The following is a 26,946-nucleotide window of genomic DNA, read 5'->3' as shown; positions in this document are numbered from 1 at the left end:
CCATGTTTGAATAAAAGTCCAAATAAATCATTGGAAACTGTATCAACAGACCGTTTGCTTACACAGTAACTGGGTGGTAAAGCTGTTTTAAATCATCAGTTTCCTATCCACTGTGAAATACTCATGTGAGTGCTGAAAAATACCTTCTTTTTTTTTTTATAATAAAATCATATGAAATTAAATAAACCTCACCTGTAGCCAAAAACAGGAGCTGCTTTGTGAGTCGCTCTTCTGTATCTCTGTCAGCGAAGTGGCAGCAGGCAGTCATGCATTAAGCTACACACTGTATATTAGGAGAAGTCTTCCCTTATATGGGTTTTTTTTTTTTTCAGGAAGGGGGAATTTGCTCATTTCTATTTCCAGCCCAGAGGTTGGTTGGTCCTCGAAATTGATCTGGCGACACACAGCTGCTTCTCAGAAACCTGCTCAGACCTGATAAGCACGGTAACCATGGCACCTTTACCTGCAAAGCCCCCAACATCAAATGTGCTCCATTTCAGATGGGAAGCTGAGGTCATAAACTTTCTCAGGTATCAAAATCTATCACTAAAAAAAAAAATGTAGAGTTTATTCTGAAGCTGGTTGAGATACAGGAGAAAAAGATTAAGCTGTCTATACTCTACAGTCGAGATGTGTGAAGACGTTTTCCTTGAAGATGAAATGTGAGAAGCATGAAACGACAACATGTTTCAAAGTACTGGGAGAGAGCGGAAGCATCTGTGAAGGTGACCATTCGATTTCTGTCTAAACGAAAGTCTCCTACCTTGAAAAATTCCTGTAAAATTAGTAAAAATTCAAACCAGCAGGATATTATCTCGGAGCTTGTGACGGTGTTTTCGATCGCTGATGTAGGTTCAGAGAAAATCAGCGACCGTTAAAAGAGTAATTTGTAAAACTGAACTGATGTCTGACAGGAACCATCCCCAGAGATTATTTCTTGGGTTAAGATTTTGTCTCCGAGTCGTGAAATTGAGCCCTCTTGCCTGTGGTTTCATCAGTTGTTACTGTACGAACTGGTCAGAAACTGGACTCTGTCAGCTCTGACTCATTGCATGCTGCACTCCGAGCTCGCCTCGGTTTAGTGTTCGGGATGAGAGACTAAAGGTTCTGGGCTGTCATCAGTATCCAGGTTTGCCATCTGAGTGACCAACTCCATCACCTAGTAGCACGTTTTAGAGACTCTCGACACTTCTCCCAGTCCCAGCTCCGGTAGGTATTGTCATGTTATTTGTTTCATACACTTTTAATCAGTTCTCAGTTTTTCTGTGCAAACTCTGTCGGCTGCTGTAACACCTGAGTTTCACCTGTGGAGGATCATCTCTTCTTAAATGTTCCTCTGTTCTCTCAGTCTTGTTTTGAGTTTCTGTTTTAGACTCATGTCCTTTTTGTGGCTCGCTTTGTTTACTGTATTTAGCTTTTTGACGTCACGGTGTGAAATTTAAGACAGATTTTGAACCCTTTTTGACGATGACAAAATCCCAAAATTGTTTTGTAAACACAAGTGACATGGTTGTTTTAGTTCCTACGGTTAATTAAAAAGAAGCCATGGAGACTAGAAAAGATAAGAGAAAAATTTTTTTTACACCCTGGTTTTCAAAAGAACTTTAAAGTCACAGTAATGACCAGAGATTAACAGCTGCCTTTACGAGCTTGAAACAATGAAATGTAATCGTCAGTGGCTGCAAATAACTTTATCATGGAGACGTGTTATTATTCAATCTGGAGGCGAAAAATAGCTCTTTATAATTTTAATAGCCCTTGAAATCACTACTGCTCTATTTTCATATTGTAGCGAGTCACACGCAGTTTGTGATTAATCAATGATTCAGACTAAAACATCTGCTGGTTTGTAGCGTTTAAAGACAGCGTTTCATTATTCATCTCCTCTCCGCCGCACTGAAACTGACTAATTGCCCAAAAGAAAGAACAAAGTGTGGACGGACATCCTGCTGGAGTCTTCAGTAAAGTCCTGGAGTGGAGACGACAGTCCTGCATTTAGATTTTCTAATCAGTGCACTTGTACGTCCTCCCTGATTTAAAATGAGAAAATTAGCGGAACTGCGGCGGCCACAGAAATTATAGAGGACATGCAGCTTCCCCTGCGAGAACAGAGGACGCTTTGAATGTTGAAACGCAGATGACAAGTCAAGTAAGAGACAGACGAGCATGAGTTGCTGTGAATTACTGAGTGTTGTATGAGTTGGAAAGATGTATGTTCAGAGTTAGGGGATGTTCAAATGAGCTGAGAAACATTGCGAAACGCACAGTGCATCATAAAAGGGAAATACCCACATTTATCATGAATTATCCTTTTGAACCATACTATACGTGTTGGACGTTGACATCCTGCTCTGAAGTGCCAGTATCTGTGTTCAGATATTACACAAGTCAAATATAAAGTGTAACAGACATCGAGGCATCAAGAAGCCAGTGAATGTCGTACTGTAAGTACCGAGGTCAAGAAGTCACCGCAGGTTAATTCACTTCAGTGGCTTTAACCTTGCACTGCATGTTGTCAGCTCACTAGTTTTTTTGGGCTAATTTTTTGTCCTCATTCAGACCAAACTTGTGAAAGTTCTCTTAAAAAAACAAAAGAAACAATCAATTTTTGGAGAAACACCACCTGATGTTTCAGCATGGTGGCCAATCACAAAGGCTGTTGATCACACCGGCTGGTCAGCCGTATTGTTATTCAAGCAGTTCACACTAAATGTATATTATCTTGCTTAAGTTTTTCATGTTTTCCTAAAAGTGCTGGTTGACATGAGACGTTCAGTGTCGAGGTGAGACAGATGCATCATCATCGTCATGACGGCTGGAAAAGACACACGCACAAACATGTCCGCCAAACTTCTCAGAGTTTCTTATATCACCTCTGTCAAAGAGGTAATACAGAGGTTTTCTGCAGGATTACACAAAAACTACCAAACAGATCTCCATGAAACTTGGATGGAGGATGGAGGATGGTTCTCGGCCCAGAATAGACCTCATTAACTTTTGGTACAGATCCAGATGAGAGGACAGGAATTCTTTCTTACTTATTTAACATCACAACATGGGGTCTTTTTGTGACATTTCCATTAATTTCTCTGGGAATAATGCTTCTGAAGGACAACCAGGTGTATTTAGGTGGCTGGTATCTATGAGACATTACAATTTTCCCCCAGAGCCTTATAAAAATCCCAGTCTACTGGATTTAAAACATGATTTCATCTAAATGTATAGTGACACACGACTATCAGGAGTTAATTTCCACTATATCTGTCTTTTTGTGGGTAAAAGTGTATCCCTCCATCCAGTTACAGGTATATTTATACTTCTTTTGAGAGGGTGGGGTGAGCTGAGGTAAGGGGTGCACAGCAGTTTACCAACACTTAGATCTAATTGGTTTAGCTGAAGGACCAGACAATGGTTTGTGCCCTGAGGAGGTCACTTCTCTTCCTAGAAGACTGTTTTCCTCGAAATGGCTTTTAAACAAAGGTTAGAAAGCCACTTTCAACCAGGATGGTGTTTCAAATGCTTTACTCTTCAAATCCAGATGGACACCACAGTGTTTGTGGTCAGAAAAACATTATCGAGTCGAGAATGAAAGAGTTGTTGCACCAAAAAGAAGATGAAGACGAGTCTGAGGTTGGATCAGTGTCACAGTTTTCAAGGACTAGATGAAGAACAAACTACTGGGACCTTTTTTAGATCTACTTTTTCCTTCCTAAACTAGTGGTTGTTGATAGTGAATGGAGTCTCCTAACATTCATGAGTTTCCCCTTCATCTAAAAAATCTGAAATGATACATTTGTTTCATGATTTGTTAGTGTTTTTGTTTTTAGAACACTGATTGCAATTACTGCTCTTTTTATCAATTTTTTTGTCATTTGATGTGTGTCAAAAGCAGAAATTACATACAAAAGTGGAATAAAATGTGCAACAGAGGTATTTTCAGTGGTTATAAAGCCACAGCTTCAGCTGATTATAGACTTAATGTACCTGTAGACACTGTTTTCATGTCAAAGAACAACAATCAATCACCCATGAATGTGTTGATACAATACTGTAATTTCATACAATGTAGATTATCTCATAAAAATCCTTAACTGCGCTCACAAACAGGTCCATCTCTCTTCTTTAATGCGATTGTCTCCCGCGTCAAAGCACAGTGGTCATGTTATGATGTCTTGTTGTGTAGGACTTTTGTCTATCTCATCTCCCTCCCTGCTAAAGCCAGCTTGGGCCGATAACAAGATTACAGCGTAGAGAGGCGGCTTAGTGACCTGGCCCAAGACACAGTGGTGGTTTATCTAGGAGGCTGCTGCAGATGGACACGGCCGCGGGGAAAGGGGGTCTCGAGTGGAGAGTTTGGTGTGAGGCCGCTGGGGTTAAAGGGCAACGAGGGCCGCTCAGTCCTGCACCTGGCTTTTATGGCCGGTGCAGGAAACACACACAAGTGTTGACATTTATCCTCACAGCTCGTTAACACACACAGACACACAGACACACACACACACTAAAATTAATGTTTTATTTTATGTTCACACAAACACTCCGTTTACGTCTCCATCCATACCCTCCTCCTCCTCCTCCTCCACAACTTTCTCCTCCATCAGTGGCCTCCGTCCATCCAACCAGACTAATCGATGCTCTGTTGAAATGTGGCAGAATTAAAGGCTTAACCCCTTTGCTGCCAACTGTCCTCTCAGATCTCAACAGAACCAGAGCAGATTTACACGAGGCACTTTGATGCGTATTGTGCAGCATGAGACACGTGGAGCGCCACAGAAACACTGCCGTCAACGAGCTTCCGGTGATTTGTCTGAGACATGAGAATTGTTTTCATATATTTATATATATCAAGATTTATAACCAGAAAACACCCCCCCCCCCCCCCAAAAAAAATATACAGCAGTCAATGCCACATGCATGATATTTGTTTGACTCATGATGACTTTTAATGTGAAAGGTGAAGTGCATTTCAAATTAAAAGTCATCACCTATTTAATTAATTATTGTGTTTGGTGCCTGGAAAAGTGACATTTACCTTTATTAATACCCTTTTGATACCTTGCTTGGACAAATAAACACACAACTCCAATGTTCAATGTGTCTAAACTAGAGATTAATAGACATTTGCTGTAAAAAAAAAAAATGTTTGTGTCAAAATTTTGAATAGCAAGTGATGAAATGTACTTATGAAGAATTTTGAGGTACTTTACTTGAGTAGTTTCCCTTTTTCTTCTGCTTAATTCTTCCACTCGGCTACATTTATTCGACAGCTTTAGTCACAAGTCACTTTGCAGATTTAATGTTGGCTTCTACTTGTGACATGTAACCAGTCAGATAGTGTTGTGGGTCGGACATTGAGTGAGACCACAGAGCCAAAGTATCAAGTAAGTACAAGCCAAAGTTATTTAACTGGCAGACACTAATAAACACCAAAAACCTGCTGATAATCACAAAAATGCTAAATTGTCTGCACTGATAATTGGCCAGGCTGAGAATTAGTTTTAGTGGCCGTCAGTGATTCCAGCTCCTTCCTCTCCCCTCTCTTGCTGTCTTTTTCTCTGCTTTGTAAAGTTGAATTTGAACGATTTTGTGAAAATGATTAGTCAATTAGTAAAAGTGTTTCAACTGTATGTGGTTCAGTTTTGGTCAATTTTAGCAGAAGCACACCTTTTGTTTTTCTATGGCGGCATTTTGGGTTGGTAAGTCAGGAGTCAGTTGGGAATGAGACACAATCAACTATCTTGCGGATTGGACCTTTAAACTGTCAGAACCAACATGGATCTTTGTTTTTTAGCAAAAAACTCAGATGTCAAGTCTGAATTTAAGAAAGTATAAAGCTACTGGGAACACAAAATGGACAAATCTTTAGTGATAATCATACTAAATGTTATTAAAGGAGTAAAATGTAAGAAATTAAACCATAATACAGTTTTCACATGTTTAACATTTTTGTGCATTTTTCATTATAAAACATCTGTGAATTACTGAGAAGTAATTGTATTGTAAGTTTTTTTCAAAATAAAATGTTTACTTGTCTTCACACAAAAAAAATAAGAGCATCCTCACGTGGTATACAAATAAAGTTATTTTGAGCATGAGGAGCAAGACTCCAGAGGGTGAAGAGTTGATTGTTGAATTGTTAATATCACTTTTCAAACAAGTAAAGAAATACCAAACATATTCCATCTTATTTATTTTGATGATATCTTGGGGGGGTTTTGCACAGAAAGATGAAGACGTCGCTCAGGGCTCCGGGCGTTGTGACGAGCGTTACATTTTCCGCTCATTTTATTCGTTATTATTCAGATGACTGCGATCCAGACGGAAGAATTGAGCTGATATCACCCTCTTCGCCCCACTTGTTTACCTCCGAGTAAGTAAATGCCTCTTGGCAGGTGTGTTGTCATTAAGACACCGTCTTCTTATCCATCAACTTATCGTAGTGAAAAGTAAAGTAGCTCAAGAGGATTAGAGCGAATAAATCTCTTTCATTTGTCTTTGACCATTACACAGAAGACGGCACATGGTCAAGTCTCAGGGGAGCAACTGTTCTCCATCTAATCCCAACACAGAGGCGCAGTTTATAATGCATCCACGGGCAGCAGCGGACCCTCGAGAGGCCTTAAAAGCCTCTTTGGCTTAATCTATCATGTCAGGGTGTGGGAGCCATCGAATCCTTTTTACACTTTGATTTAATCCACGTTGATCACAGACCTCACACATCTCCTAAATTACTGCAGCTCTTAATTGTGGAGGATGCATGTAGCCTGCGTGTGTGTGTGTTCATGTGTGTGCTGGGCATCATTTTAGTTCATTTTCAGGACAACGAGAAGCGACACAGCTTTTAGGTTCAGCAGCTGAATTATGCGGTTCAGCACGTTGCGACCGTTTCTCTCGATTGTGTGTTTACGAGCGCGTTTGGTATTTATTGGGAATCTATCAGCGGCTGTAAACAAAGAAAAGCTCTTTTTTCCGGCTCTTTCAAACTTAATCGCTCAGCCCGACACTCGCTCACTCGCTGCTGATCGTTCTGTGAGAGCAATCTGCTCTTCAGTCTGTTGCCAATTTAAAAAGAAAGGTTCAATTCTTTTTCACGTTTGCCTTTATTTTGCACAAACACTACTTAACATTGGTAAGAGATATTGGGATATGTTTATTCTGTGACATATCTGAATTTATATTTTGCCTTTTGTGAATTTGGTCCCCTAAAATAATGCGACACACTTCATTTGACTTTTACCACATATCCATTTACCCTCATCTATGCACCCATATCCCTAACTAATGTTGAGTCGGGTATTTCCTGTCAGCTTGGATAACATTTTAACCCCAAAATTAAATAATATTTGAGACCAGTCAAGGTGGTGACATCGCTACAGAAGAGTCCAGCAGGGCAAAGACGATGAGGTGTGAGATGATCCCACAGGCTGGTAACGTTTGCCACCAGGTTTGGTCGGAAAATAATGAAACAAAAACAATTGCAATGTCCTGAAGTCCACGGTGACATAGCTTTTTTTGGTTTGAAACACAGTTTTAAACCAATCAGTTTCCTGTCACATGAGAACATGGAGTCTAGCAGTAGACATTCATGTTCCACTGAGTAAAATCCCACTTTGTAGTGAAAACATAACAATGTACTAAAAGGATTATGGATTACATGACAGAGGGTGATTATTAACCAAAGTTACATCTCGGCCCGGTCCACCATCACCAGCTTCATGTTGTATTCCTACACGGTCGAAAACATGTTTCAACCCACATGTTTTGTGTCGTCTGTCTGATGTGACCTTTGTGATATCTGATCATGCAGATAGTTTAGGTTTTTTGCTTTCGGTCGAGGAGCTGGAGGATTTTGAACATTTTTAAACGCTGCGTCTGAAAATCAACAAAAAACAACATGTGCACGCTTGCATTGGATAAACCACAGACCGCACTGTGTGGATGTTTTTAAAACTATTGTTTTTCTCTCTGGTGGAAAAATAGCTCTCGATGGCACCTGATGAAAGTGTGGTCTGTGGATTAGAGTGAGATCCAGAGTGAGGGTCATTATTAAACTGGGAGATAAACTGACCCCTGAACACACCGTGGTTAAAACTACGGCTACATCATTAAATAAAACAGGTTTTTTTGCAGGGATCATTTTAGACTTCGGGTGTCGGAAACCTCACGCGATGCCACAAGAGGAACATTTATGCAGTTATGGTCGACCTCAAAAACTGCATTCCTCTTAATATCCTCCTCTTGATAACCTAAACCTAAAAATCACAAACAACATGCAGGTTTTCTTCAGTTCCACCACAGAAAGTGTTCAGTTGATAAGTCCATCAGCCGCGCAGCGTTCAGCAGCAGTTATTTCCTCCGCAGCAGCCGGCAGTGATCATGTGTGACGTTTTACTGCTGAGTGAAGTGGGTTGTAGTCGTCTGTTTGGCTCGCTCGCAAATCACTGGCGTGATTAATGTGGCGCGGTGATTTGTACAGGTAATTTCGCTCCTGCTTTTCCTTCCCTGCTGTGCATTATGGCGCTAATGTGACACTTTATTGATCCCTGTAGGGAAATTCTCTTCCTTGCAGCATGCAGGGTCTAAGTGCTGGGTCAGTAACAGGCGAACAGCCCCGCGGCTGGTAAAGATTCAGTGTCGTGTTGAAGGATGTTTGCCGACACGGGGGGCTTAAATTCATGGCCTGTGGTTGAAGGACGGTCACCAAACTCAATATGCTGCCAGAAAGCTGCCTGAAGTCTGTGCATCAGTTACAGCTTATTTCCACCGAGCACACATCGACAGTCTGACCACCTAAAAAATAAATCATGTTGCAGAGCCATCACTCATTTAAGACAACACCACACTTCATCCTCCAACTTTACTGCTAAGATAGGGACGGAGCAACAACCTACCTACCTACCTTTACCTCACATGTTAATAATGACCTGAATGGAAAGATGTAGCATGAATAGATTGCGCCAGGTGTCAAAGCCATCGTCAAACAAAGAGCCCATAAAGTAATTCAGTGTTGCTGTTGAACTGCAAAAATGAATTGATTGCTCTTTTCAAACCATTATAGCCAAACATTAAATGAACCCTCGACGTGGCAAAATGGCCACTACAACCTCTGTGTAGTGTTCTGGGATCTGATTTAGCTTCCTCGAGCTGGACTGACCATTTGAAGCGCAGGAGCAGAGCAGCAGGAGGTGAACCGGGCTCAGGTGGGAGACATGCTGGGCTAACTCATTCCTTCTGGTCTCTGTAGGCTCTAAGCTGCCACGCTCATCTTTTTAGCCTTTCCTGGCCCCTCAGCTGTGCTGTAGGTGGACATGTGGGTGGATGAGAGGGTCATGGAGGTTCGTCTGCGTGTATCAGATGTGTTACTGACCATCTGAGCCCACCACCCTCCTGCATACGAAGATTGTATCGCTTTCATTTGGAGCCGTTCAAAGCATTTCTAACAATACATTACAAAGGTAGTCAACATATATCCAGAAATCTTTTCTCACTCTTTGCCTACGTGTGTGTGTTCATACTGCTCTATGTGGGTATGTGCAGTTGTGTCATGTCCTACATATGTGTGTCATAGGCATGCTATAATTAGGATTTGAATTAGGATTCATAAATATTGATTTAGGCTATGTAATGGATTGGGCACCAGGTGAGGTTAATAATTAATCACCTCATTTCTGTGCTTAAGGTAAAGATAGAGGTCGAGATGTAAGGTGTGGTGAACATGTACCTCACTGAAGTTTAAATAAAACCTGGTGTACTCTATATCAGTGACTTTGATTGTAAAACTATGACATGATCTTGCATAAAATAGTAGTTGACTGTTATATAACAGATTTGGATCATGTTTTATTTGAATGGATATTTTCCAACCTTTCTGCAGCTGCTGAATTTGATGTTTTTTCAGTGGATAGTTTTCAGGTTGATGTGTTTTTTACTTATCAACACTGTTTGGGATTTGGATTTACTTTTGAATAAAGTCAGTTGAGTGATGCAAACATATACATGATCACTATAGAATGTATTGTTATTTAAATCACCTCAAAGTTTCCTTCTTGGTCTTTAAAAAAGCTGCACACATCGACATCTTTCAATTAACAGTGGATTAAATTACTCATCTTCAGTGTCTTTTAACTTATTGTTTTGGTTATAGGGCACATTTAGCATTTAGCAGCTGTTAGCAGCCAAAGAGTCAGATGTTTTCCCAAATCAAATCAGAGCTAAAAAGAGAAAGAGTCACAGACTAATATTTCTCAGGTGACCAGAAAAACAACTTCAAATGAAAGCTAATCTTGCTCTGTATCTGCTCGAAGTGTAAATCCTTTTGATGCCTACATTACCCACAATACAGCTTTAGTTACTGTGCGACATGTATTGCAAGGCGATGTATCACATTACATGCAGCTTCCTCTGAAGCCAAAAAAAGGCTTAACAAATAAACAGTAGTATATTTGTAAAGCCTGTAAACACACTTTAATCTGTTAAACTGCTGGAATTATAATTTAACTGTATGAGCGGTGAAATGTTGTGTTCACAGATCGTTGTGCTGCCCCCATAACATTTTCTTAACTTGGCAAAATATCACGTAGGTTTTTCATTTCATTGTGTGTTTTCCACAAACAGACGGCCCAATCCATAAAGAGACCCCCTGCTGGGTCATATTGATCAGTGGCCTCACAGTCAGCTCTATGGATTGGAATCCACTTTATAAAATCTATTCCTGCGGTTTAGGAGCAGCTCTGGCTGTGGGAACTGATGATACTCTCCCTGCTTTGATTTCACACATGGATCCGAGACTTAACCTCAGAGTGCCCGGTGAGAGTTGAAGTCAGTCCTGCTCTTTTCCTGTTAATGGCCCGGCTTATTCACTTTCTGAGAAGAGTCAGAGCAGAGGATTGACACAGCTCTCTCGGGTGAATGTAAAGCTGCAGCCTGGAGAAGGTTAGAGACTCAAACAGCCACTCTGACTCTGTCCAGTCAGTGGTAACAAAATCAGCCCTGCAGCCCCTCTAAAGCTCACTAATTAACATGTAATGTCTTGTTTGTTTAAGCTGTATGAAAGTGCCAAATCGACAAACATTTTCTGGTTCCAGCTTCTGAAATGTGAGATTTGCTGCTTTTCTATGTCATTTATCACAGTAAATGATAAATCTTTGGGTTTTGGAAGAGAAATAATTTGAAGATGTCACTTAGAGACTGTTTTTTTTTAGGTCAGTTTATAGACTTAATGATTATTCAGTTAGTCTTGAAAATAATCATCAGATTACACGAAACAATGACTAATTGCAGCTGTAATTGGTATTGGTGTGAATCTAAACTGGTAGAAATTGCAGCAAAGGAAGTCTTTGAAGCAACATTATGTAACTTTTTCACCTTTAAAATATCACCGCCACCTCATGTTGACTGTTCAGTGTCTTGTATCAGGGTGAATGGAGTGTCTCTCACTCGTTTCTGCACTGTGTAACTTCAGTGAGAGGGTCGGATCACAGCTTCACAAAGATTTCTACTTCAACACACAAGTTTCAACACTTAACATTGTTGTGACGTCATGAGTTTAGTTTGTAGTCACCACCTCCTTGACGTCTGACAAACTGGTACAGACCTGGGATCTGTATTTGTACACCACAGTGTAGTTGCACTCAGAAACTGTTGGGGGGGCGTCAAATCGCACAAAATGCCAATTTCTACACAATGTTGCTTTAGATAATTATTTCAGGAAATTAATATACAGGCCCAAATCAACCATCATCTGTTACTGTTTGATACCAAATGTATCAATTTCACTCCAATCCAGTTTCGGTCAGGCTTTGACTTTGACTGAGCCAGGCTAGCTGTTTCCCCCTGTTTCCAGTCTTTATGCTAAGCTATGCTAGCTGGCCTCTGGCTTTGAAATTCATTGGACAGACATGAGCATGGTCTTCTCGTTAAACTTACAAACACATAAGAGAGAGCGAGAGAGAGAAAAGAGAGAGAGAGAGAGGGAAGTGTCTCTCCAGATGTTGCGTTGAAATTATTCGTACCCTACACCTCTCCCATGATGAACTTGGGTGGCACTGAAATATCTGATGTTGCATGCGGATTATAAGCCTGTAATTCCTCCCTGATGAGAGGCTCGGAGGAAATCTGAAATCAGATCACTCAACTTCTTAATTACAGTCTCACTGCATTAGGCCCTCCCCGCGTCCCACGGGCGGTGAAGTGGCGAGGCCGCCGCATTCGACCACGAACTTGTGCAGCAGCAGCCCTATCAGCCCCCTCTCGCTCTGTCACTCTGTCAGCACAGCTCGCCTCGTGCCTGGTAACACATGACAGATCTGGGAGATAAAACAGCCAACCCCTCGCCCCGCTGCCACACTAATGGTTTATAAATATCTTCTTCAAAGACCTGGGACGGTGTGAGGGGCGGCAGGGTGGTTTTGGGATCTGTTGTGGTTGCAGACCCATATTAGCTCTGAGCCTGCCTTTCATTCCCTGCCACCAGGACCCAAGAGTTATCCAGTGGGGCACTGTGGGAACTTGTGATGGACAGCTGGGCTGAAAAGGCCGCTGGCATCCAAGAAGGCAGAGTCAAAGTCACCAACGGGCACAAGAAAACACACCAGTATCTTGTTGTTGCTGCACCTGTTCTTCTATAGAGTTGAATTCAATGAATTCCCCTTCGCTCCCGCACAAATGTAAACCTTTCCCCTAACTTATCCACGAATCTACAATGAGCGCCTTTGTTTTCCCACGTAAACACCTATATCCCCTGTGAGTGAGGTATTTGCATGTGATCAAAGCTTCAGCCTGCTCCCTCCCTCCCTCCCTCCTGCCCTCCCTCGCCAACTATAGGAACCCATTTCTCTGTTTCCCCTTTCGCCCGACTCTTTTAGTTCAGAGGGCATTGTGGCTAAACGTGTTGGATGTCAGAGCTATAAGGAGACATGTAAGGCATGCATGCCTCTGGTGCTTTAACTGCATAATCATGCATGTAAGTAAACAGTGAAAGGAGAGTGGGAGGACGAGCGGGCAGGCGCGTGCGGAGGTTCACAGGGTTGTTCAGCTGCGGTGTGCTCACACAAAACACACAGTAGTGTTGATAGTAATCGTGTTGCTGATGATTTAATGTTCAGGAAATTAAGGTAATCAATAGTTTGAGCAGTGAGTAATTACAGGGGAGCCTCTTTTTTTTAACAATGATTGAACGTTCGAATGAAATCCTGCTAGAAACGATGTAATAACACGGCCGCAGCATCCGAGGCAGTGAGGAAATGAATCGTCGGTGGGGTAATAAAGTGTTTCTGCATTGTATTTATACAATTATGATTCTTCCTGCATGGGTCCGTACCAGTCTGACCCTCGTGCACGACAAGTACAACAGGTTTTTTGTCTGTCTTTCAAGAGGCTATGATCAGTATTTTTATATTAGCAGTGGATCACAACCAGCTGTATAAGAGAGAATGATTATCCAGCTTTCAAACAGCTTTTCTCGCTTTACAGAGCCTATTATTTAGTGTTTTGTGTCACTCTAACAGCTCTTATTCACATAGTTTTGTGTTCTGATACATCCACTACTACTCTGTGCTACTAAATACTATATACTACTAAATAGTGAATATAGTGGAGCATGTAGCCAATGTGAAAAGTCAGATATTTCCCCAAAGAGTTGTTCCAGACCAACAAATCGAGCTAAAAGAGATTTTGAGACATTGGTTGTCACAAACAAGCCTCTAAATGAATGTTATTGTTGCTGCGTGTCTGCTGGATGTTTGTCATTAACAACTGTTTGCTAGAACAACGCTGTGGTTTTTCCTATTTCGCATGTTGCTGTGTATATTTACAGGAAGGAAACAACAAAACATTTTATGATTTGAACATTAAATATCTTGTCTTTGTAATGTATTCAAATGAAAACAGGTCCAAAAAAGGAATGCAATTTAATTTTCATTTATGCATCCTGACTTTTTTTGGATTTAGGATTGTAACAACTTAACTGAACATATAAACTTTATAAGCTGATAAAAGGTCACTTTTATGTTTATAGCTTGCTGCGCTGCCCCCAAATGGTAAAAAAAAAAAGAATAATGAGTGCAGCTCGTCTGTTCTGAGACAATATTTGGGGTTTCATATGTCTAATTAAATAGGTTTGGCTGCGTTTGGACGATGCTTAAATGATTTATCTAACTCTGCTATTAACATCGGTGACTACATAATTAAGCATTAATGCAATAATACGTATTTAAGTAACTGATACAAATAAGTAACAAATGTCTCTTGTGAACATTTATTCAAAGATGCTCTGTCACCTCCTGTGTGGCAGTTGAGGGAGAGGGAGATGGTCTCATCTTTCACCTCACGTTACAATCCACTGAAAAACGATGAATACATTTAAAATGCCCCAAATTGTTACATAGAGCCCCTTAAAGTGTTTACACTGAATTAAGAAAACAACTAATGTTAGTGTCCTCCTCACTCCTGGCCCCCTGTGACGTGTTGCATGAATTATGTGCGCATCTTCTGGTGCGTGCTGTCACTTAGCCGGAGCGATTGCGACTTCATCCAGTGGATATACTAACGCTGTTATTATTGCTTAGCCTACTTACCTAACCCCTCTAAACCCTTGACATTGCTGCTGGTGCATCAGCTATTATGATGCTTTTTATAAACTCGCGCTCGTTCTGCCAAGCACCAGAAATATCACCAATAATCGCTTCCCCAGGAAACTCAGGGTTGCTTAACATGTATGTCATGAAGACAGATTTAGAAGCTTGTGAACTTGTGGCTGCTGCTCTAAATCACTTTTATCCATTTTACGCTTTTACTCCTCACCGACCCACCTCCAAAAAGGTTTTTGCAGTCCTGAACTAAGTTCTTGTACATAAATCAGTGAGGACGAAAATCCTCCAGTGAACTAGTCCTGTCAGGAGTGGGCTGGTTACATCTGTGTCAGCGACCCCAAGGTGATACTGTAAAACCATAAATAATATTTAGGTCCGATTTGGTGTGTACGTTTGCTTCCATTGGCCGACCTTACATGTGCATGTGATGTGCGCATGTGAGTCTGCAGTGAGAACCAGCGGGAGGCTGTGGGAGTCTGGAGCCATGTGTGCGAGGAGAATCAATTTAAACACAATCAAAAAGTTAAGAGGGATTAAAGCTACTGTGATGAGATAGCACACTCAAAATGGTTTAAAATAGCTGCAGAGATTACACTAATGTAATCCAATTTAAAGGAGCCTTCCCCAAATATTTATTATTGAAGCACCATCTGTTTGAAGCCTGTGGGGTCAGTCCAATAGGCAGTTTTACACCAACAAGGCTATTTTGTTGTCCTACATTCCTTCCCCGTCCTGTCTGTCAAAAAAGTCAGCAAATAACCCCGTTTTCTTTTTTTGTCTTTGGCTCAGACGTAATCTTTGTTCGTTTTTCTATCCTCGTTTGACATCAGCTGGATCTGTAACATCAGCTCTTCACTTGTTAAATCCGTTCGCAGAGGTAAAAAAGTCAAGGTCACACAGGTTTCCTCACCAAGCTCGGCTAACGAACGATTATAATGAGGAAAGAGAAATCTGTCCCTTAAATAATTTATCATTGTGTTGTCTGTTCTCGCACGGGGTCATTTTGAGACTCTGTTTTTCTTTCGCTGCTCTGACACAGATCTCGGCTCGGCGCAGACAAAACATGCTGCAGAGATCAGACGAGCACTGTTTTCCTGCACGTCGGCTGTGTTACTGAACGGGAAACTGATCTTCTTCAATGAGCGATGCAGCATAGGTTTGACAGACCATCCAGTTTATCTTGATGTTGTATCTCAGGTCGAAACTGGATATGGCTGGAAATGTTGCAAAGTCAGGGTGGAGGAGACACACCTGAAATATAGAGCGCCTCTGCTAATGTCAGAAAAAATTATTATATCTTTATAAAATATAATGTCAGGGTGACCATTAGAGCTCCAGCGATAAGTCGATCGATAATTAATCGCCAACTATTTTGATAAAATATTAATTGTTTCAGTCATTTTTTAATGCAAAACTGTCAAACATCCAGCTTCTTAAATGTATTATTGAGCTGCTTTTCTTTGTTATTTATGAGTAAATGAGAAGTTTGGGGGGTTTTGGACGGTCGGTTGGACAAAAGAAGCCATCTGAAGACGTCGCTTTGGCCCTCTGGGATATTGTGATGAGCATTTTTCACAACTTACATTTTACAAACTAAATGATCAATCGTGAAATGATCAGCAGATTAAAGGAGCACTGTGTAGTTTTCGGGAAGACATTTTAATCAGAAGAGAAAGATCTTCATCGACTGATTTCTTTTAAGCATTTCAACAGTCCCACCTCTTCTCCAGCATCCACCTGTAGGCTCTGAGTCTACCTCCGCCTCTCTCCTCGCTCTTCATTCCCTGTTGTGTCAAGTTGATGCTTCTTCGTGGGGACGTCAAGCGGCAAACGTCGATGCCTAAAGAGACATTTGGGATGTCATTTCGTTCAGTACTGGCCAAGTTATTCTCAGGAGAGATGATTGATTAACAAAAGTGTTGATAATTGATTCAAACTCTCTCACAAATATATTAATTTGACCCTTCTCTTAGTTTAGATGGGTGCAAATAACCCTTTTTTGGGGCTTTTTACAGAAGTTTGTGTTAGAAAATGAACAATCTGATGAGGTGACATTTGGCTACAGGAAACTGGGAAACACTAATGAACATTTTTTCACAATTTTCTGACATTTTTTCAGACCAAACAATGACACAAATCCAAAGAATACGTCTTCTAATGTCTTGTTTTGTCCGACATTCAGTTTACTGTCATGGAGGAGAAAAAGAACCAGCAAATATTCACATTTAAGAGGCTGAAACAAGAGAATTTTGCCTGTTTTTGAAGAATTTACTTAAACCGATTCATGGATTATCGGAGTAGCTGGTGGTTAAGTCAATAGTTGACAACTAATCACTGCAGTTCTACAACAGATTCATACTTGCATGAGGAAAATGGAAGTATCAGCTGCTGCTCCAATTTGGGTAACATTTTTATAAAGTGTACCATGTGAATTTCATGGCAGGTGACTGAAAATGACGCGTTAAAATAGTCTGAAACAAAGGTATAAAGAGGTATGACAACCATGAAATATTATTTTTAACTTCAGAAAGCATCTTTTGGAAAATAAAAAGTACATCCCACCCTCTATTCTAACCTGCTGTCAGGACCTCTCGACCCGTTTTGTCGCTGCTTTCCGCTTCAGATTATCAGTTGATTTTTAAGGCAGCAGGCCGGAGCCCACCCTGTCGTATGGACGTAGAAGAAGGGAGGGGTGGAGAGGTGTAAATGGAGAGTAAATCTGAGCCTCAGCTAAAGCTTTAGCTCCAGAGAGGGACTCTCATGAGAGAAAGACATGGGTGGAAGCAGAGATTACTCGGGCAGATAGAGTGGGGCTGGTTAAAGAGGATCAGTTTATCTTCACACAGGGCCTACGTGGCTCCCTCAGGGCTTTGAGAGAGGGACCGACTTTTTTATCCTTCATTTGATCGCAGCGACGCACGGCAGAATTGGGTTGGGACGCCTTGTTAGACATGCAAATTACAAATATTTCAGCAATAAACGAGACAGCTGTTTATTTTTGGATACACCCGCTCGATCTGCTTCTAATAGAGCTTACTGCTTCAGTTTACACTTGATTTATTCAGAGATCCAACTGATTTGTGGTGAGGTGATGATTCCCACAGTTGTTTCTGTATGTAATCAAATGAACTCCTGTATCATGTGAATGTGCTGCCCCCTGTGGACGACCGGCAGTACTGCAGCACAACTCACATCTGATCTCTTAATTGTGCCCCGGCACACGCCTGACGGGGTTGACTCTTCTCTGATCGTTCTGTGCCGTCTGGACTGCTGTTTGCTGCTGAGACTTCACCAATATCTCAAAGCCGGGATGCCCCACAGGGAAAAAAAAGAAGAAAAAAACATTGTTTATTTTAAAGAGAGGAATCCAATTAGCAGATACAAAGCGTGGCTGAATTGATGGCCGTTGGCGAAGCGTAATTAGGACACAGTTTACTGAGGCTGCATAGTGTCATATCTGCGTCCCCTTTATTGGCAGCTTCTTTCCTCCAGTTTTGAAGGGTTTAAGCTGACTTCATTCCAATATCCACATCTCGAAACTGTCTGTCTGCGTCTGCGGTCAAACACACACGTCCCAGATGGAGACAGCCACGGATTAGTGAAGATTTTCCTTCATTTAATAAACAATTGAATGACACAGTTCTGAGGATAAACCTGCTCAAAGAAGCACAAGAATAGTCTGGAGTGAGGAGACCAGGGGGCATTATCCTGCTTCATCATGTGCTGTCATTCAGTATTACTGTGAAGAAGGAGCGGCAGCATAGTCTCATCAACCTACAGAAAACCTGATCCTCTCTGATTGTGTCTCCACAACGTATATTAATCAGCATGCATCGTACTTCATTGCATTATCCGAGGAGAGAGATTTCCAGCGTACTCCGTGTAGACACAATGACAGCCTCATCCCCGGCAAGACCTTTTACTCAATGCGGTTATATAATTGTTACACCGCAGACACGTCGCTCCATCGGCCGGTGCAACGGCAGAGGCAATAGCTGATGGAAATGAAATTGGAGCACTAACGGGATTTGTGAGGGGAAAACTATGCTTCGAATTCAGAAAAAAAATCCCAGAATTCCTCTGTGTGGTCCGAGCTGTATGCTACGAATCAGAAACAGGCTGATGTGATGATAAAGATATTAAAATGTCTAGTAGAAGGCTTTGCTGCAAAAACTGGATATGAAGAGATGCCTAGAGATTAGACGGGGGAAGGTTTTTGCATTCATGTCACATAATACACATGACGGCTTTTCACGTGGTGGAGATGATTCTACTGAAATATCTCAACAAACCATCCGATGGATTGCTTTGGAGAGGATCAAGCCTATTGACTGTGGTGAACCTCTGACTTTCCCCGTACCGCCATGAGGTCAATGTTTGTCGTCCAGAGTCAAACGTCTCGACAACTGTGGGATGGATCGCTGTGAAAATTCAAGAAGACTGTCATGAAATAATACCAATACTGACTTGATACTAGAAGTGTGATGCCGATGGGAAGATTCTGTATCGATGCAGACGTTGATTGTTGTCTTTCTGGCTAGTCGTAAAGTTGTAAAGGTATGTCGCACCATCGCTGGCTTTGAATTGTGGGCAGACATTTGGCCACCGTAATGTAGGAGGGGTGGCAGATATCAGCAGCAAGTGATTTAAAACAATTTAAAACAATAATTGAGATGCATCAAGAATCATTCTGCTTTGGAATGGTTGACAGCTGAGTCGTAATCGAATCATGTGGCCAGTGAAGATTCCCACCCTAACCCTTCCATTTGGTTTGAGTTTTGTCATTTCCTGTTTTATTTTGAAGTTCTCCCCTCATGTGTCATGTATTGCTTTTCACTTCCTCCCTTTGTGCTTTTCTCCTGCTCACCTGTGGTTCATTTGTTAATTGTTCCCTGTCGGTTCAACCCAGAGTTTCTCTCTTACTCTTAGTCACATAAACTGTTATTGTCAAGCACCTAAGTTCCTGTTTCCACTTCCCCAGGTGAGCCCTGTGTCTCCTGTGTTCTTCCACTGCTTTTTGGGTTTGTACTCTGCCCCTGCCAAATTCTTGTGTTTTTGGCCGCCTGCCATTTTGTTCGCTTGCCTTTTGACTTTTGGAGTTTGTATTGTTTAGGTTTGGACTTATGTTAAGTCACCGACCTGCTCGTGTGCATTTTCTGTTGCATTTTTTGTATAAACCTGATGGTACAAAATGACCGACAAAAAGCCAAAATGCTAGATAGTTGAAGTTTCACAGGGCTATCCCGGGTCCAGAATCTGATGATTCACAATCCTAAAAAAAACGAAAAGCTCACCATCTTGTCACTGCACAGTCCTGGCACTGCTGTGGAGCAGGGGTAGCCCTGATTTTTCGGGGTTATCCCCTGAAGATCGGTTCAATTCTATGCGCTTCTTGTTTTGGAAGAAAGCAGCATCACTTTCAGACACTGCTTGCAATGTGGGATCCCTCTACAAGAAATATATTTAGTAGCCGTTTTTTTGCATCAGAGCAATTGGCAGTGTTGTGACATGAGTTCCACTTTTTACACATGTGGGTGTGGAGAGATCTTCTTCAAAGAATCGAAGCATCATACTTGGAAATGTTTTCTTGTCAAGTCAAGGTCTTCGTGCTCCTTTTCTAGTTTTGTGCCTTCAAATGTTCCCTCGGGCATCTCGCATGTTAAACATTTTAAACCCATGACATGTAGAATCCCGGAACAGCCTCAGCAGAGATCGCATGACATTAACGATCAAATGTTAAGTGAAGCGGTCTGCTAAGCGTGCGTTGATGTCGATGTCGGTGATGTTGTGGATGGCAGCGTTGGTGGGTAAAGTGACCATGTGTTGTATCATATCCATGTCCAGCTGAGCCCTCACGTGAGGTGAGAGGATTGAACCCGGGATTGTTTGGGGATTAGTCAGCAGGACTTACCAGATTCAGAGATTCAGAAATTAAGGCACAGGAGAGCCTCAGCGTTGGGGTCACATTGTCCCGAGAGGAATAAGGAAGCACGGCTGCAAAAGCTAAAATTCCCCAAAACTAATTCTGTCTCTATTTCTCTTGTGCTTTCTGCCTTCTCAAATCTCTATCTCACAAACACACACTGACACACACACACACACACACACACACACACACACACACACACACACACACACACACACATACATACACACACTTTCCTCCTCCTCATCTGTATACACCCACCCACCCGGCCCCACCACCACCACCAATCAACTAATTCTCCTGCTGCTACATGCTGTCAGTCAGAACAAGGAGAAGGCGTGCCCGGCTGAACAGATGTGGAGATTGCAGCTGCCCGGTCTACGGATCGTAACGCTCTCTATCCACGCTGTCTATCCATCTGAGTTTATGAGAGGCACTTTTCACAGTTTGAGGGATTTAGTGGCTAGAAGACTTTTTTCCTTGTGAGTATTTTTTAACCAAACTTCAAGCTGGAGACACGAGTGGACACCGACTGCTCGGATCAGTTGATCCAGCTTCAGCTGTCCGGTTCGGGTGACTGGGCACCCTGTGAGTTGTTCATCCTACAGTGTTTTCCTTTAATATCTCGTCTTCTACCATTCAATCCTTACTCTTCTTGTTCATTTCCATATAGGAAAATATCATCAGCTGTTTCCTTTGTACATCGTTGATATTTGTGTCTGTAGAACAACAAAATCCTTGAATCCCTGATAATGCAGGTTATCTCTTCGTAATCCGTGCACCTTACTCGTGTTGAGATTTGCTCAAAGATGGACATAACCATGAGTTCATATGTTTGGTTTTTGCTTTCTTGTGTCCAGCTTTGATTGAGAAAGAAGCTTTTCTGTAAACTGAATCGTCATACTTTTTCGTGGCTTTTCAACCGAAATATGTCTCTTTATTCATGCTCCGTCTGTCAGGGAATGTGTGTGAATCTTAGTAAAAAGTTGTCATAGGATCATTATCAAGTACAGGACTACATATGGAAGTTCATGAGACATGCACATTATTAAAAACAATGGTTTTAGACAATTTTCCTACAGATACAGCTGAATGAGTCATTCAAAAGCCCACTGCATTATCTATAAATTGCATGAATACACATCTAAAACCAGCGCTGTTTGTTTCAGCTGTGTAACCTACTTTATAATGTGATCATTCATTTTAGTTCATATGCAGCAGAGTTTATTTTAACCCTCTTCAGTTTACAGTATAGCAACAGAAGCACGTGTCTCTACACATTTGACTTCCCTCAGTTCAGGCTGCTGAATGTATAGAAGCCAAAAGAACAACACACACACACACACATACGCACACACACACACACACACACACACACACACACACACACACACACACGAAGACGGTGTTTAGGATTGACTGCCTCCTGAGGTCGTTGGTGATTATCAAGGAGCACAACAGATTAAATCGGCTGATATCACAGTATTGGAATCTAACTGGATGACGGAATCCACTGGAAATGTTTTCTGGGTCATTCTTACCCAACTCAAAGCGTCCAGTATATTTCTACTGTGTTTCTACTTTTTATGTTCCATCTAAATGACAGACATGTATATTGACAGCACGGTCATCCTCCATGGGATTCATGTTGATTAGGTTTTGTAGTGTATTTATGTTGTAGTTATTTGCTTCTGCGCTATGTAACTTCAGTGAGAGGGTCGGATCACAGCATTAGACACATGTTTTCTTTAACAGTTTTTAACACATAACATTGTGTTGATGTCATGAGGTTTGTAGTCAGCACCTACATTATGTCTGACAAACTGTTACAGACCTGGGATTTTATTTATAACATTGGTGTTGCACTCAGAAACTCTGGGGGGTGCCAAATTGCACAAAATGCCAATTTCTACATAATGTTGCTTTAGATATTTTTTTTAATAATTACTCTTCAACTCCACATCAATCACTATCTGTTATTGTTGGCTAATATATCAAATTCGCTAAACTTTCAAATATTGTTACAAACCAGTGACGGTCGCGCTATGACTTTAACTGAGCCAGGCTAGCTGTTTCCCCCTGTTTCCAGTCTTTATGCTAAGCTATGCTAACTGGCTTCTGGATATATATTTATTGGACAGACATGAGCGTGGTCTTCTCATTAAACTGTTGGCCAACAAGAGTATAAGAGTGTTTCGCAAAATGTCAATTTTGCCAAATTGAACAAAATGGCAATTTCTAAATAATGTTGCTTTTGATAAGGGTTAAATATACACTATATTGCCAAAAGTATTCGCTCACCTACCTTGACTCGCATATGAACTTAAGTGACATCCCATTCTTAATCCGTAGGGTTTAATATGATGTTGGTCCACCCTTTGCAGCTATAACAGCTTCAGCTCATTTATGAGGTCACACACTGATGTTGGACAGGAAGGCCTGGCTCTCAGTCTCCGCTCTAATTCATCCCAAAGGTGTTCTATCGGGTTGAGGTCAGGACTCTGTGCAGGCCAGTCAAGTTCATCCACACCAAGCTCTCTCATCCATATGGACCTTGCTTTGTGCACTGGTCATGTCGGAACAGGAAGGGGCATCCCCAAACTGTTCCCACAAAGTTGGGAGCATGGAATTGTCCAACATCTCTTGGTATGCTGAAGCATTCAGAGTTCCTTTCACTGGAACTAAGGGGCCAAGCCCAGCTCCTGAAAAACAACCCCACAACATAATCCCCCCTCCACCAAACTTTACACTTGGCACAGTGCAGTCAGACAAGTACCGTTCTCCTGGCAACCGCCAAACCCAGACTCGTCCATCAGATTGCCAGATGGAGAAGAGGCGTGCTTGACACCACTGCATCTGACGCTTTGCATTTCACTTGCTGATATATGGCTTGGATGCAGCTGCTCAACCATAGAATCCCATTCCATGAAGCTCTCTACTCACTGTTCTTGAGCTAATCTGAAGGCCACATGAAGTTTGGAGGTCTGTAGTGATTGACTCTGCAGAAAGTTGGCGACCTCTGTGCACTATGCGCCTCAGCATCCGCTGACCCCACTCCGTCATTTTACGTGGCCTACCACTTCGTGGCTGTGTTGCTGTCATTCCCAATCACTTCCACTTTGTTATGATACCACTGACAGTTGACTGTGGAATATTTAGGAGCGAGGATATTTCACTACTGGACTTGTTGCACAGATGGCATCCTATCACAGTACCATGCTGGATTTCACTGAGCTCCTGAGAGCGACCCATTCTTTCACAAATGTTTGTAGAAACAGTCTGCATGCCCAGGTGCTTGCTTTTATACACATGTGGCCATGGAAGTGATTGGAATACCTGATTTCAATTATTTGGATGGGTGAGTCAATACTTTTGGCGATAGAGTGTATATAATTTGACTTTAATCTGAAAAAACATACGCATAACACATTTGTCTAAATATTCACAGAATAAAATGCATGAAAACAGTTAATAAATCGATCAAGTGATTATTTGATTAACAGGAAAAAAAAAAGTTTACCATTCAAGCACAGTGACCAAACTTTCCCTCGTTTCAGCTCCTCAAACGCTGAGGAATTGCTGCTTCTTTCTGTTTTATATCACTGTTAACTGAATATGTCTTGGTTTTGGACTGTTGTCGGAACCAGACAAGATGTTTGAAGATGTCACATGTTTCACTATTTTCTGACATTCTATGGACCAAAGGATTAATTGAGAAAATAATCAACAGAATAATTAAAGGTTAAAATAATCAGAAGTGGCAGTCCTGCAAAAAAAAATTGAAATACAGATCAACACAAACGTGACACAGGATGAAAACACTACAAAGAATTTATTTCACCCAATCACACAAACAGCTTCTTCTCCCTCACTGAAGTTGTGATTAACTGTTTGTTTCGCTCTGTGTTGTTGTTCCAGGTGACACCCAGGCGGTGGAGATCCCCAGAGGAGAGATGGAGGTGGTGAAGGGCCAAATGGCGGTGTTACAGGCCTGGTACAGCCCCACCGCAGACATTTCCAAAAACTCTGTCACCTGGCAGTTCTTTGGAAATGGAACCAAGCCGGTGAGAAAGTCACAACATAAATGTTCGTCGAGCTGCTGTACAGCTGCTCTGACCTCTGGTGCACTAGAAGAAGGAGAGCCTGTTTATAGAGATTAAAATCAGTTACACTGTGTTTACTGATCCTCCTATGACTGTAGTCAAAGTGTTATACCTACAAATCAATAGCAGAGCTGAAATAATGCATGGTTTAAGTCGTTTTTCAAGCAAAAATGCAAAAAAATAGTCTTTCCAATTAGGGCTGCGCAATATTGGAAAAAACTTACATTGCGATTTTTTTAACCCTGCGATATATATTGCGATGTGAAAAAATACAGGAATTTTCATCAGCTGACCTGAATAGCACTTTATGTTATGCTGCACTGCTGCTATCTTGTGGATAATTAACCTGCACTGATCTCACCTCTTATTGTCAATGTTATGAGTATGGCTTCTTGTCTGTGTTTAGAGAGATTCTCATTGTTATCTTTCATTGTTTGCTTTTATTGTGCTGGGACCTGAGTACATGTTTCGTTCTATCATTCGTGAATTGAATGACAATAAACAAAACTTTTAACCTTTTGAGCTCTCCATCTTAAAATGGAACATTCTAGCTTCATAATTAGATTAAGTAACTAACAATGAGTGATAAATAGGTTATTTAACGACTGAAATCTGCTTTTAGTTTTAGACGACAGGGTCGGACGCCTGGAGATTATTAGCGACACATCTACAAAAATATACCTGCATTTCAAAATGATAATCATATGAGCTCATTCATGCGTGCTTGCGCCCTCCCAGAACTCCCATTCCCCACGCTAGCTTACTTTCATTTTAAAAACTTGCGTCCGTCCTTCGGGTGCAGGTCGGGCGTTGGTATCAATTTATGGCGTGTCAGCTCGGGTGCGGAATGTAATTTGTGCGACTGTCAGAAAACGGGTCGGATGAAGTTTTAAGTATGGCGGATGCGGGCGGGTGCGGGATTGCAAAGACCCGTGCAGGACTATGCTGTGTGGTACCGAAGTAAATGCAAATTAGTTGTGTTACCTCTCTTGTGGCACAGAACATCTGTTTGGTCAACATCATCCTTCTTGTAGCCGAAATAACTCCAGATAACTGACGTTGCTTTTCTTTTTGGCACTAAGTCTTCGTTTTCGCAGTTTTCTCTTGTTGTTGCTCATTTTTCAATGTTGTTACCAGCGACTCACTCCATGTGCAGGGGCTGGTCTGCTTCGGCACACTGAATAAGAACTAATGTGATTGGTGGATCGCTGTGCATGCAGAGTCTGCATGCACAGTGTGTATCAGGTTCCTTTGAAATTAGATAAATTCATTTGCGTCCTACATCGCAGGCTCTGCGATGTGACTATTGCACACGCATACATCGCGATGGCGATACACAAACAATATACTGCGCAGCTCTATTTCCAATGAGGATATTTGCTGCTTTTCACTGCTTTTTGTTATTTTATTTTAATATATTTTTGAGTTTAAACTGATGGTTGAGACAAGACAAGTCTTTTGTAGATGTTATGTTTGGTTTCAAGAATATGTGAACAGCATTTTTCCTTCATTTTATTGATAGAGTAATTGAAGATATAATTGACAGAAAAGAGAATAATTAAAAAAGCTGCTGACTGCATACCGACAGGATACAGAAGACCTTTTCAAGTGAACTTTTCAGAACAATATAAATTCTTTAAAAGAAAAATGGACCCAAAAGACACAAATTCATCAATTATCTCCTCACCTACATGCTGAAAATTGGGTGAAGTTTCATAATCCATAAAACATTTCTGGAGCTTCACAGCAAAACAACGTTACAGTGTTTTCCTTGACAACTGAAGTAGATGGGGACTTGTTTTAAATCATGAAAAAGAAGAGCTCAAAGTCGGCGGAAGCCTTGGGATCTCAAACTGATCTGAAAAATTGTTTTTAAAAACAAGTCTCCATCTACTTCAGTTGTTTATAAGAATTCTGTAACACTGTTTTGCTGTAAAGCTCCAGAAATGTTAAGTCGACTACAAAACTTCCCCCTGACGTTCCATCTGCATGAGAGGAATGAGATGACTGAATTTTCATTTTTTGGCGAACTGGTCCTTTAAAAAGAACGGCAATTTCTTTTGATATACATGACCTCCCTCACCTCTGAATCTATGCTGGATTAAGTGAGCGTATTTACTATTTCAGTATATTCCATGACACTGTCATGTCCTGAGGAACCCATCTAGTGATACATGTGAGGTGAAGAGGATGATCTGGAGAGATTAGGATTATTTCCGACACCGGTGCTGATGTGTAACGCATAGCGGAAGGAAGGGACGGACGGACGTCATTAGCGAAAGGACGCCGCTAATGACATTTCATCTCCACTTTTTTGCTGCACCTCCTG

At 41.4% G+C, this 26,946-nt stretch overlaps 1 protein-coding gene across 3 annotated transcripts in view; it reads left to right on the top strand.

Annotated features, from left to right (window-relative positions):
• Positions 1-26,946, top strand: part of esamb (endothelial cell adhesion molecule b) — a 73,553-nt gene that overhangs the window by 36,416 nt on the left and 10,191 nt on the right. For 2 of the 3 annotated variants that reach the window (XM_030403752.1, XM_030403761.1), the window contains exon 2: positions 24,433-24,578. In XM_030403752.1, the coding sequence (XP_030259612.1) occupies positions 24,433-24,578 (146 nt within the window). Of the gene's footprint in view, positions 1-20,885; positions 21,103-24,432; positions 24,579-26,946 lie in introns of those variants that run through there. The other variant, XM_030403768.1, reaches the window with a different exon arrangement.

This window comes from Sparus aurata, chromosome 2, assembly GCF_900880675.1.
Source record: "Sparus aurata chromosome 2, fSpaAur1.1, whole genome shotgun sequence".
Taxonomy (NCBI): domain Eukaryota; kingdom Metazoa; phylum Chordata; class Actinopteri; order Spariformes; family Sparidae; genus Sparus; species Sparus aurata.
Note: the sequence above shows the minus strand (reverse complement) of the source record. Positions and strands in the feature narration are given on the sequence as shown.